At 36.0% G+C, this 12,639-nt stretch overlaps 1 protein-coding gene across 1 annotated transcript; it reads left to right on the forward strand.

The window, feature by feature from the left end:
- The first annotated feature begins 8,863 nt into the window (after positions 1–8,863).
- LOC131859289 (UPF0481 protein At3g47200-like) lies at positions 8,864–10,159 on the forward strand. Its single transcript, XM_059212879.1, has one exon. The coding sequence runs from the start codon at positions 8,864–8,866 to the stop codon at positions 10,157–10,159; it is 1,296 nt and encodes a 431-aa protein (XP_059068862.1).
- The last annotated feature ends 2,480 nt before the right edge of the window (positions 10,160–12,639 follow it).

Consider the following 12,639-nt stretch of genomic DNA (forward strand, 5'->3'; position numbering starts at 1 on the left):
GAGCTATCCCCCCTAAGCATGTTGAAATCCCATAGTTGGAGCTTTATAATGGTAAAGGTGATCCTCTAACACATGTTAAGACCTTTCAAACAATATGTACCGATTTTGCTCATGACCAAAGGTTACTTGCAAAACTGTTTACTAGAACATTAAGAGATAAGGCTCTACAATGGTATTGCTCATTGCCCTCCTATTCTATTACTTCTTTCCAACAACTTGCAAATGCTTTTATTCAACAATTTCAAAACAATATAAGTTCTAAAGTTACTTTGATTGATTTAATGCATTGTAAACAAGGTGTTAAAGAAAAAGTGACTGATTTCATTGGTAGATATAAGCATTTGTGTGCTCAAATTTCTTTTCCAGTACCTGACAATGATATTCAAAGAATCTTTATTTCTAATTTACAAAAGGATATTAGAGAAAAACTTCTGTTTTCTGAGTTTACTTCTTTCCAACAGTTGTGTGCAACTCTTCACAATTATCAACTGACTGTGAGTCAAATGGAACAAGCAAATCCTATGGCTCCGAGTGATAAGGGTGATAGTAGTCAACAACCATTTGGGAAGTTTAAACCGAACAGAGGGTTCGTTAAGTTCAATGAAAACATCATCAACAACAATGTGAATGCAGCATCAGGTGTGCCTCCTATTTCTAAGTTTTTCAAGAAAGAAAGAGAGTTTACTCCTTTGAATGAATCATTGCATAGTATTATGAATAAGTTATTGGAACAAAATGTGCTTACTCTCCCTCCTATAAAGCAAATAGATCCTGCAAAGATTAATTCACCCTATTTTGATAACAAATCTTTTTGTCAATTTCATTGTCAACCTGGGCATGATACTAAAAAATGTTTTGCTTTAAAGGGTAAAATTCAAGATTTGATTGATAATAATACTATCTTTGTTTCAGGTGTGAATGATAAAGGCAACACATCTGTAGCTCTTCCTAACCAAAATCTTAAGATTTTTACTGATCCATTACCTTCTCATACCTCTAATGTGATTGAGACTAATGATTCCTCTTTCTCACCTGATGGTCTTGTGTCTATGACTCCGAATGTGATTAACTTTGTAGAGTAGCAAAAAATCCCTAAAGAACCTTCCATCACATTTGATTCCAGTGAAACTATCAGGGCACCTGATGGTACTTTATATATAGTTGCAAAAGTCAAGAATACACCTTGTCGTGGAGTGATTATTGATCCTTCTTGCATGGTTAATGTCATTACTGAAGAGTTTCTTTTTACTTTACAATTGAATCAAGTGATCTATGACAAAAAAAATGTGGTTATGAAATTATTTGATGCATTTTCTTCTCCTGCAATTGGTTCTATTACATTACCTATTGAGGTCCATAACAAAGCCCTTGATGTGAGCTTTGCTATTATTCCATTATCCGAACAATTTCATATGAAGCTAGGCTATCCTTGGCTATCTTCCATGAAAGCTATTGCTTCTCCTATTCACAAGTGTTTGAAATTTCCCCATAATGGTGAAGTTGTTACTATCAATCATAGTCTCTTTAAACCAGCTGAAAGAACTTCTAGCATTCCTATTGATTATTTTTGGCCTGAACAATTCCAATCTCTTCCTCCGCGAAGTGATCATCTTTTCAAATCTTATCAAAAATGGAAAAAAGATATGATCCTATCTCTAAGTGAACCTAGAACACCCAAACTTGATATTCCTATTGTTCTTGACAAGGAAGTTCTTCCTTTGAAAGATAAAACTAATGTCTTTCCTCAAGAAGATTCCCAACCCATTCCTATGGATGTGACTGTGTCTATGTCTAATAAACTTTCTAAAAGTAGACCTATACCTCCTCGTCATGATGGACTTGGTCTCCTTCCTAAACCAAATATTCCTCCTTTATATGGAGCAGTTCCTCCTCCTTCCTCTTATAAATAGAAGAGACCTTCCTCTTCTCCTATTATCCAACCTAAGAGACCACAACCTAAACACCCAAGTGATAAGGATGAGAACATTCCTCCTCCTTAATCTTCTCCACTTCCTACTAAGACTAGACGAAATCGTTCTGTGCGTGAATGCCGACGAAAGCGTCATCTTAGAGCTTGTGCAGCTGCTTCTCAAACTTTGCAATCCCCAAAAACACCTTCAGCTAGTATTATTCCATTTTCTCCTCAGCCGAAAATTGAGCCAAAATCTCCTAAACATAGGATGCATGATGGTTTTGATCTTGTGCGAGTTAAAGATCCTATTTTTATAAATCTTGATGATGATATAGATGAAAATGTTAGTCATGATGAAAATGTTACTTCTCTTGCTTCTGATAGTGAATATGAATATGTTGATGTTGATAACCATTTATCTAATGAATTTTTAAAGCACTTATCTTAGCTCCTAGACAAGAACAACGTGGCTTGGAACATGAACATAGCCCTTGTTTGGATCTTGTGATAGCTCCATCTACTGTGTTGGATGTTCCTCCTATAGCGTGTTTCCTGCCTTCCCAAAATATTGATCAGCAAGATCAGGGGTTGGATGACGTGCTAGACTAGTTTCATTAGCATAAGCAGACTCTCTCCTCCTCTCCTGATCTCTTTTGTTACTTCTTCTATGTGTTATTCTCATTCTTCTATTTGTTGTCCTTAGTGTTTTCTACTTGAGGACGATGCAAAGCATTGAGATCTCTTTTGGTCTCTCTCATGTTGACTCAAAAGACACATGTGTTCCCTTCTTCTAGGCGACCTTCCTTGATTGGGGAATGAAGAACAATTATGCATACACACATATGATATACATGAATTATCATACAACATACTGACCCCAAGGAAAGTGAAGTCACCTCGTGATTTGTGTTTTGTGCCTATTATCCTTGGGTTTATCTCACACTTGGGGGCTAAATCTTTGTGATAACGTGCTCCTTTCCCTTCTCATTTCTTATGTGGATCACTACCTTAAAGCAATCACCCCCGATGAGACGTGTGCGATCGCTTTAACATAGGGGGCATACACTCCGTCCATATCTCTTCAGGATACTTGAAAATTTCTTGGCGAACTTAGCTTTGCCTTGAAAATTTTTGGTATTTTTCTTGCATTACTCATAGTGAGGGAACCTTACTACTGTCAGTCATGGTTCTCCCTCGTGATCTTCCCTTTTACTTTGTCAATCGAAGTCGTAAGATCCTTAGTCCACTAGGGGCTTGGTGTATCTTGCCTCCTTGACGTGGTGAAAGTCTTTCAATGTTGTTTCCTTGTACTTTACCGGAAGTATGGGCGTACGCTTATACTCCCGCTAAAGTGGGGGCTAAATGTAGCGTCATAAAATTGTGACACTTGCAATTTCGACTGCATTTGGGTCTTCACGATGGCGGTGCAACGTTGAACCTGAATGGAGACCCCAAAACCTATTTACAACATCAAAAACTGCATCTTTCTGCACCTTGGCCTAATCCTCCTTGCACCCTGCTATCCCGGGAGGTGGGACCATGGCGCCCAGCGCCCTGGTCCTTCAAGACCATGGTGCCCAGTGCCCTTGTCCCTCAGGACCATGGCACCCAGCGCCCTGGTCCCTGGCCCTATTTTGGGCCCGGTCTCTTGTTGGGCATCGGGTCTTCAAGTTTGCAATTTGGAAAATAATGTTCCTAGGTAGGCCTAAGGTCGGAAAAATTAGTCTCCTAACCCTAATTGACAGGTATATAAACTACATTTCCCCTCACGGAAAAAGGAGGAAAAACATATGTGTGCAAGAGGCAGAAGTGATAGGCAAACATTAAGACATTCAAACATTCAAGCATTCCTTCAAGCAATTGAGCATTCTAGGTCTCCATTCAAGGCTAGGTGTTGCATTCAAGACAAGGATTCAACCATTGAAGAGAAGATCACCTACAACATACAACCTACAACATACAACATCATTACACCTTCGCATGTAAGAATACAAACATTCTTACAACAAGGTATCAGTACTTGATTACATTACAAACATTTACATTTACAACATTCTCATTTCTTGGTTAATTCCAAAACTGGGGTTTGACCTGAAGGCAAACCCCTAATCCCTAACCCCCCAATCGTCCTCTCTTTTCTATGTGTAGGTTGCAGGTACATGGCTGTAATTGAAGATCTGGAATCCTTGTGTAGAGACGAACATATCCCCCTTCATTTCGCGGATTTTTTGGAGGACTGTGTGCACTCCGGGTGCCATCGTCCCGTCAACTTTCGCTCAAACTTACAGGACAGCATCGTCTCGACATTCTACTTCTAATTTCAGGTCCGTAGCTTCATCCTGTGTCTCTATCTCCGTCTACAAGTGAATCTTTCTTACTTTCACATACACTCCTAGTTCAATCCTTCTATCTACATTCTTTACAAAAGAGGGTAGCCTTGCTGTCTCAACCCTTGAAACTCATTTAGAATTCAATCTTGCATTGTGTGGGATTGGATCTTGTGAGTTTCAACCCCTCTTTTGAATGTAAAGTCTCTCCTAAGTGAAAACCGTCAATCCTAGCGACCTCCTTTCTCTCTCCTTGGAGTGGGGGAACACCTAGGGTTCGATTTTCCGCTTTACACTATCTAAGGATGCACACACATGTCTTAGATAATAGTGTGACACACTGGCATATTTTATGGACAATCATAGTGTCTGTACATAGGACAGATTATGGTAGGAATGTGTCTAAATGATAGAAATAAAGTGAATAATAAAGAGAAAGAAGAAAGAGTCTTATAACTTGTCTATGCTTGAAGCCTCTAGCTAGCTCCTCAAATCAATTCAACAACCTGCACACAAAGAAAACAAAGATGAAATGTTATGGTTGTGTTTTAGAGGCTTGCCATAGTCAGATCCTCATTTTAGTGTTGCCACCTCCATCAACAACCCAGATAGATAGATAGATAGATAGAATGATAATGGAAAATGATAACTAACAATAAACAAAGATAATTAATAATATGCTATGGAGAAAGTAATAGAAAGAGGAAGAAGAAAACTTTGCTTCCCCACCCAATGCAAGAAGCTTGTCGGATGAAGAAGAAGAATAAATTAGTCCTCCTTGAAGCACAATAATGATGGTAATATGGGAGAGCTAAGCATGCAACAAAAGAGAACTTCTAGACAAGTGTACATGCAATAAACTAGTAGAGTGATTGAATTCACAACCAAAGAGATTGAATGAGTGATTAGAGATTAAAAAATGGGCTTCAAAGGTGAAGATATGCATGTTGCACAAAGGTGAATGTTGGTGGACGCATACAAAGGCATTACAAACATCTTCTAGGTGTAGGTGTAGTTCTTAAATGGCCACCTTCAGACTATTAGATACTTGAGATGTTAGCCTGATGCACGAACGTCTCTATGACGTGCTAGTGTCTAAGAGTAAAACAATCAACATGGCTAACAAATGGACAAAGCAAATTACTAACGGGGAAAGTGAGATGGACAAAATGACAAGGAAGTTAAGGAGTTGTCCAACTAGAATAAAATGGAGGTTCTTATGTAGTGTAGAATTAAACGGGGTGTACTTTATGACACTACACCAACCCATCTCCACAGAGGCGATTCTCCACACTTAAAAGGGAATTAAATTACACAACAACCATCAACCAACAAACTCTACCAATAATCTGACTTCCAACTTTCATTGGTTTGGATTCCCGTAATCAACCTTACTATTTGTGAGATGAAATTAAGTCTCATCCATGCCATGGGAAGTTAAACCATCTTCAACACAATGCAATAGGAAACTTGTATCCAACATAATGCATTAGGAAGTTGTCAAGGAAGAAGGAATGTGCTGACAAACTAAAATAGCTAGACAACATTACAAACCAAAATGAAAATCTTCTTAATCTAACAAACAAAACAAGAGAAAAAAACCAAAACTGAGAGAGAGAGAGAGAGAGAGAGAGAGAGAGAGAGAGAGAGAGAGAGAGAGAGAGAGAGAGAGAGAGAGAGAGAGAGAGAGATGTCGCTACATCAATATAGAATCTTTTAAATCTTCTATCCAAAGTGAAGTATTTCATGAGAAATAGGGTTGCATCCTTCCATACCCTCAGGAGGTCTTTGTTATACGCACTCTTTAGTCTTGAAACCCCTTCTCCAGGCTTTAAAAATATCTTAAATCCATGTTTGTAAGACCCTTTTAGCTTCTTACGAAAAGGTGTTGTTTCCAGCGATAACCTAGTAATAGTAGCAATCATGTTGGGAGAGACTTTAAAGGCTACTCCCTGAATCATCACCTCACCTTTCTCCCATGATTGAGCAAATTTTTCGGATAGGTCAGTATCATTCCTTCCACATGACTTGCAAGGTTACCCTTAAGAAATTTTGGCCATAACTTAGCATCATTTTTGAAATTATCACAACTATCAAGTTCAATCTAAATGAGTTCACCCACCATTCTTAACATAGAGAACCTAGAGGTGAAAACCAGAGGGGAAAAACAAAAATCAATAGTATGAAAAAGACAACACTTACAAGGGTTGGGGAAAGTGCATCTATAGTTTGAATCAGATGTTCACCACCTATATATTAAATGATTGGTAGAAGGGGCAATGATTGCAAGAGAAAAGGAAATCTCTAGATTATACTTCATCATGAGTTCTTATGTCATCAAAGATCACGATATGAGCCATATCAAGGTTATCATAAATATCCGTCGATATTTTCAAATGATTGGAAAATGGGCCCAAAGAAGCTAGCTTATCTCCAACTTTACTCTCTTCTCTTTTCATGTGACTAAGACTAGTGTTCCCATGATTGAGGTCTTAACACTTGGCAATAAGGCGTTCACACTTCTAGTAGGGTTTGGCTTTATCTTTTAGCATTAAAATAGTGTTTTTTTAATCACCTTGTATGATGATTTGATCATACCCTTTATCTTTTGCAATAACTAAGCCATAATAAGCCACAACCACCTCCGCAACACTTGAAGTTTGCATCCCCAAGATCGTCACATAGGCTAGGACCAAATTGCCACTATGGTCATTTGTATGTTCTAGTAGTAGAAATGAATTTAAATTTTATGGAAAATGGTATTAGATGTGAAGTTTGGGCTTTCATTTCTTTGTAATATCTACTTGATATTGTTACTTATTTACTATAAGTGACCATTTATTGTTCTCCATATTTTTTTTAATTATAAAATTAAGTTTATTAGAAAAAACATTAAACATTAATTGTTAGTCTTTAACAAAAAAAATCAACCTCATAAATAAAGAATTCTTCTTCAAATCTATATTCAAAATCCAAAAAAAGACTTTGAATTTGTTGGACATCAAAAATAAAATACCTTAACTCTACATAGGTATTAGTTTATTCTTTGGAGCTAAAAAAATATAACTTTTAGAAATGAGTTATATGCTTAATATGATAAGTGATTATTTGCATGGAAAATGTGTGTATTTTCATGACCAATTATAAAGAAGCATGTGTGAACCCATAAATCCTTTAGAATATGTCAAAGTAGTAAACAATGAATACAAAATTTAGAACTTACACAATAAATCAAACATAATGTAATAGCCAATAACCTATCATAAAATGTGTATCTACAATTGAATCTCCTCTCATATATCGATAAGTAGGAAGTAGGAAGGTAAAACAACATGAAGTCCTAACCCACCCTCTAAGATGTGTGATATATGTAGAACACCTAAGACAGGTGTGAAGACATGTGCCAAATGTGTGTGAAGTGAGAAAACTAAAGAGCTAAATGAACTTAAGCTAGTGTGAAAAGAACTACTAATAATAAGAATTAGATAAAAGATAACTAGAAACATAAAGACACCTTTAACACTATCACCTCTTCCAAAATTCAAGCATTTGTTGTACAATCATTTAAAGAAAAGAAAGAAGTATTAAGACAAAACTAATACAAAATCATTTCATGAAATGATCAATCATCTAAGTAGTGCATATATTTCATGGCGGACAATAATAATTAGTATTGCACATATGATACTAAGAGACAGAAGAAAAATAATGATTTGAATCTTTAACTTCCCCGTTTAAATAAGGAAATGGTTATACAGTCCTTAAGATGCACCAAACATCCATTGCAATGTATTTATAATGTATAAAAGATATTAATATCTTGATCTTTCGATAAACTAACTATCAATGACCCAAAACTTTACAACAATGACATATACATCAAGTCTTTAAAGTCGTATCGATTCTATCAACTCTTCTTCCGCACACATTCTACTCTCAGAGTTAACCCTTTTTTCCATCAACTATTTTACGACGACGACTTGTGCATCAAGTCTTTAAAGTCATCGTAGTGTATATGATCAAATCTTTGACTGTTTTTTTTTCCATCAACTATTTTACGACGACGACTTGTGCATCAAGTCTTTAAAGTCGTCGTAGTGTATATGATCAAATATTTGACTGTTTTTATTCTATCAACTTTCCTTCCGCTCACCTTCGTCTCTCTATCTTTTTGTTTTTCTATCGACTATTTTCCGCTCACATTCGACTATTAAGTATATTGTTTTGGGTGCAGGCATAGCAGCAGTAAGTTCAAGAACCAAGCTCATACATTCACTTTTGTCTGATGGATTCTTGTAAATCTCATTTACTGATTAATACCCATCGATCTTCTTCCATTGAATTTTTTTTTGTGTATATGTAACAGTAGTCGATGACTGAATTCTGATATGTCTGACGTTTGAGTTATGCAGGCGAAGTTATAAAAGCAGAATTTTACACATCTCAGATGATTATAGCAGGCGGGAAGAAGAAGGTTTAGCTCTTCCAAAGATTATAAACGACTAAGTAATACTTTTTTCACACATCTTATCTATAATAATTCCATACAGGCAGAAGAAAATTCATGTATTTGTTTTTGTTTTTCAGGTATCATTTAACTCCCAGGGTCTTTTAGCCGTCAACAATGACGAAAAAGAGTAAAGAGTGGTACATAAAGGTGGCAGATTCAGAACAACGTTACACATGGTTTGATGATGTAAGGAAAAAGCTCGATTTTTTCAAGGCCGAAGATGATAAGGCACGAAAGCTTTCTTCTGTCTCTATAAACAAAGTGCCCATGTATCTCAAGGACAACAGAGATGCATATGAGCCTCGGGTAGTCTCTTTGGGCATTTTTCATCGCAGGATATCTCAACCACTCTCTGAAATAGAGTTGTACAAAGTGGAGGCTGTAAAGCGATTTGTGAAAAGACTCCCAGAAGCTCAGCATCACGCGCACTTTCTAGTCGAAAGAGTGCAGCAGTTGCTTCCAGAAATTATAGCAAGCTATGAAGGAGAAACAGAATGCGAGCAAGAAATACTTGCTTGGCTCTTCACTCTTGACGGATGCTTCATTCTTGAGACTCTCAGGCTTCTCAGCGATGAACCACAATGGAACGTTGATCCCGTTTTTAATAGAAACAGGGTCCGCTCTTGTCAATTCGATACATTAACTGATCTCCTATTGCTTGAAAACCAGGTTCCCATAGTCCTCCTCCTTAGGCTGTTGGAGATGGAGGAGAAATTATCAGAAGAAACAGTGGGGACGGAGCTGCTTAGAATGATATGTGACGGTATAATTGCCCTGGCTCACCCATTCTCATATTCTCTTCAGCAAAAAAAAGGAGAGCAAGCTACAGAGTACAAAGAGCGCGAGGCCAAATTGAGAAAGGCCCTCCAGTTGAAGTATAAAAATCTACACGAATACAACCACATTTTGAGATTTTTGCATGATTTCATTGTGCATGTGTCCGAGACTACCCATGAAGCAGAAGATATAGAGGATGTTCACATTACAGTACCAGATGGCGTCCATCATCATCGCCATCGTGATCTTCTCATGGCTTCTGCTACAGAATTATGCAATAAGGGAATGAAGATTATACCGTACGAGGGAGTTCCGTCCGCAAAATCCCTCTGTTTCGACACACAGAAAAGGAGTTTGTTTCTCCCTGTGATATGGATATCTGATACTACAGAGATGATCTTCAGGAACCTCATGGCTATGGACGTCTGCCAAGAAAAAGAACTCAGCGTCATTTCAGAGTATGGGTTTCTGATGAATAGATTGATCCAGTCTGAGAAGGATATGGCTTTGCTGAGGAAGAAGGGAATTATTCAGAGCTCCATTGGGAGTTATAAGGAGGCGAGTGATCTCTTCAAGGGTCTGGCAAAGGGGTTAACTTCACTTTCGCTAACGAAGATAAGTTTGCAGAATTGAAGGATGCTGTTAATGGATGGTACAGAAGCCAAATCCTGGTGCAAATTAGTGAGCATATGGAGAAACATCAAAAGCTAGTAAGAACTTTCACTGTTTTTTGGGGATTGTTCTTGTGTTGGCAGCTGCAGCGCCCTCAGCTGGGCAGATAATCAGTTATATAACCACCAGTTAAAGAAAGATGAATAGCATACTGATTAACAGGAGCACATAAAACTCAAAATATGAATTCTGAGTGTTTACGATCAGCTCATGGCTGCTCTCATTCAATGTAGTTTTTGTTAGTTTTCTTAATATATTCTATCAAAAAAATAAAACAGATATATCCAGGGTTTTAAGCTTTAACTTGAGCGCTGGGCTCATCTTTTAATATTATAGTGGGCTTTTTCTTTTACTCTGCGTAGGGCCAGTATACGGCAAATCGTGTTCTTCTTCCTTTTTCTAATAATGATAAATTTATTACTAATCAGTTCATGGGATATTTTAAGACTTTTAATTTTTTTTTGAGAGATGTAAATTACATATTTATCTATTTATAATTAATGTTTGGACGTGTGATTCATCATATAATCTAAAATATGATTTTCTTAATGTTCGATAAAAAATTAATCTTAAAATTATTTGTAGTTAAACAATACTATCATTTGTTGTTGGTAGAATATCATATTTTTATGTAAAATATAACATATCTGCAACCTAAATGTACCAAATATCTATCATAACCATAAATATTTATTATCTCCAATCTTAATGCCGAGCACAAATGGACCAATAGTTAAACACTAAAACCTTTTGACAGTCCTTCGGATTTCATAGAAAAATACAAGGTATTTATTGTGCTAACCTTTTATTTATGTGACAAGACAAATTGCTAATATGAAGTACTCCAATACATATACATTGCTACCCCAATAGTTGTACACACAAGGATAATAAGTTTTTCACTTTGGCAACAATATTGGTTTAAATGCACATTGTATTTTATTAAAGTATTTTATTAAAGACACACTTATAGTGGATTGTTATGAAATTTTATATGAAAAATAAAATTATTTATTTCACTTGTTAATGAATGTATTTATGCCTTTTTTATTTAATATTCATATGTTCTCATGTATTCAAATATGGATCCTATTTTTACCAACATTTGGTTATTTATTTATTTATATGTGGACTATTTATTTATAATATATAATATATAGTATAAATATGTGGCAAGACTATATATTATAAGCACAAATAGGTATACATTAATTGGACCCTATACAGCTACTGGCCCCTCTTGGTATACAACATTGTCTTACATAGTAGAAAAAGTATATTGCATTGCAAATATTTATTTCTTGAATAATATGTTAGGGTTTTGGCAAATCCGGAGAAGATACAAATTAACAATTATATGCAAATAAAAACACAAGATGAATAAAAAATGCAGAACACAGATAACATAGAGATTTAACGTGGTTCACCCAAGATGGGCTACATCCATAGAACACAATCGTCCAATCTTTTCTTATTATCTAGTAAATCAGTACAACATGATTACAATGCCTTTTACATTCCAATCGCTTATAACAAGCAATTTTTAGGGCAACATCAAAGTCGGCTATTTTAAAGTTTTTTTTTCAACAAAAAATGACAAAAGAAAAACCCTAAAATAGGGAGGCGAGGATACATAATGAGTGTACAGTACTTGCATGATCAATCGCCATATATCAACATATAAGGACATTATAGGTTTTAAATGGTAGGGTTTCTAACTAAAATGGGTTTTCCCATGCACATTATGTTCCCTCTCCCTTTCTCTATATTGTAGATGAGGTTTCTTCTCTCTTTTCTTCCATTTTTGTCAATAGTGGATTACAAGATGTTATGCTATACAAATTTTCATAGATCTACATAATTTTCATCTAAGGAGCAATGGTGGAATCTCTCTTTTGCGAACACTTCACAACCATATAAATATTACTAATGAGTGATGACTTCCACAACCAAAACAAATGCAAACCAACTCTGCCTTCAATTGTGTCAGGAAGTCAAAAATTAAAATGGAAACTCATTAAAGTGATATGAATTATAGGAACTCACATAGAGTAACATAACTTAACAATTCATGATCTATTCAATGACCAATCAACAAACTAGAGCAAATAAAATGAGAAACTTATTTTTGTATTATATAAAAAAATATTGATTACAATATTGACTCGCCTACAATCTATATTTTGTTTCAAAAACAAAACCAAAACGTCCCTACTTTCCCATGTCTAATCTATCCCATCTCCTCTTCCTGTTGACTTGGTCTCTTCTCCCTACTTTACCTGATAGAAAACTTCACTCAGACCACTTGTCTGTTATTTCAAACTTATGTTCTAGTATACTTAATTTAGTTGATCCATCCCTATGTTTTATCTTTCCAACTCTCTCTTCAACCCTATCAGTGTTTTTCATCACCTCCCTCTCTCCACTGAACAATCTCCCTT

This window comes from Cryptomeria japonica, chromosome 10 (assembly GCF_030272615.1).
Source record: "Cryptomeria japonica chromosome 10, Sugi_1.0, whole genome shotgun sequence".
NCBI lineage: Eukaryota > Viridiplantae > Streptophyta > Pinopsida > Cupressales > Cupressaceae > Cryptomeria > Cryptomeria japonica.

Excerpts from the sequence above, each read along its gene's own strand:
- LOC131859289 (XM_059212879.1), top strand. The coding sequence starts at position 8,864 with ATGACGAAAAAGAGTAAAGAGTGGTACATAAAGGTGGCAGATTCAGAA.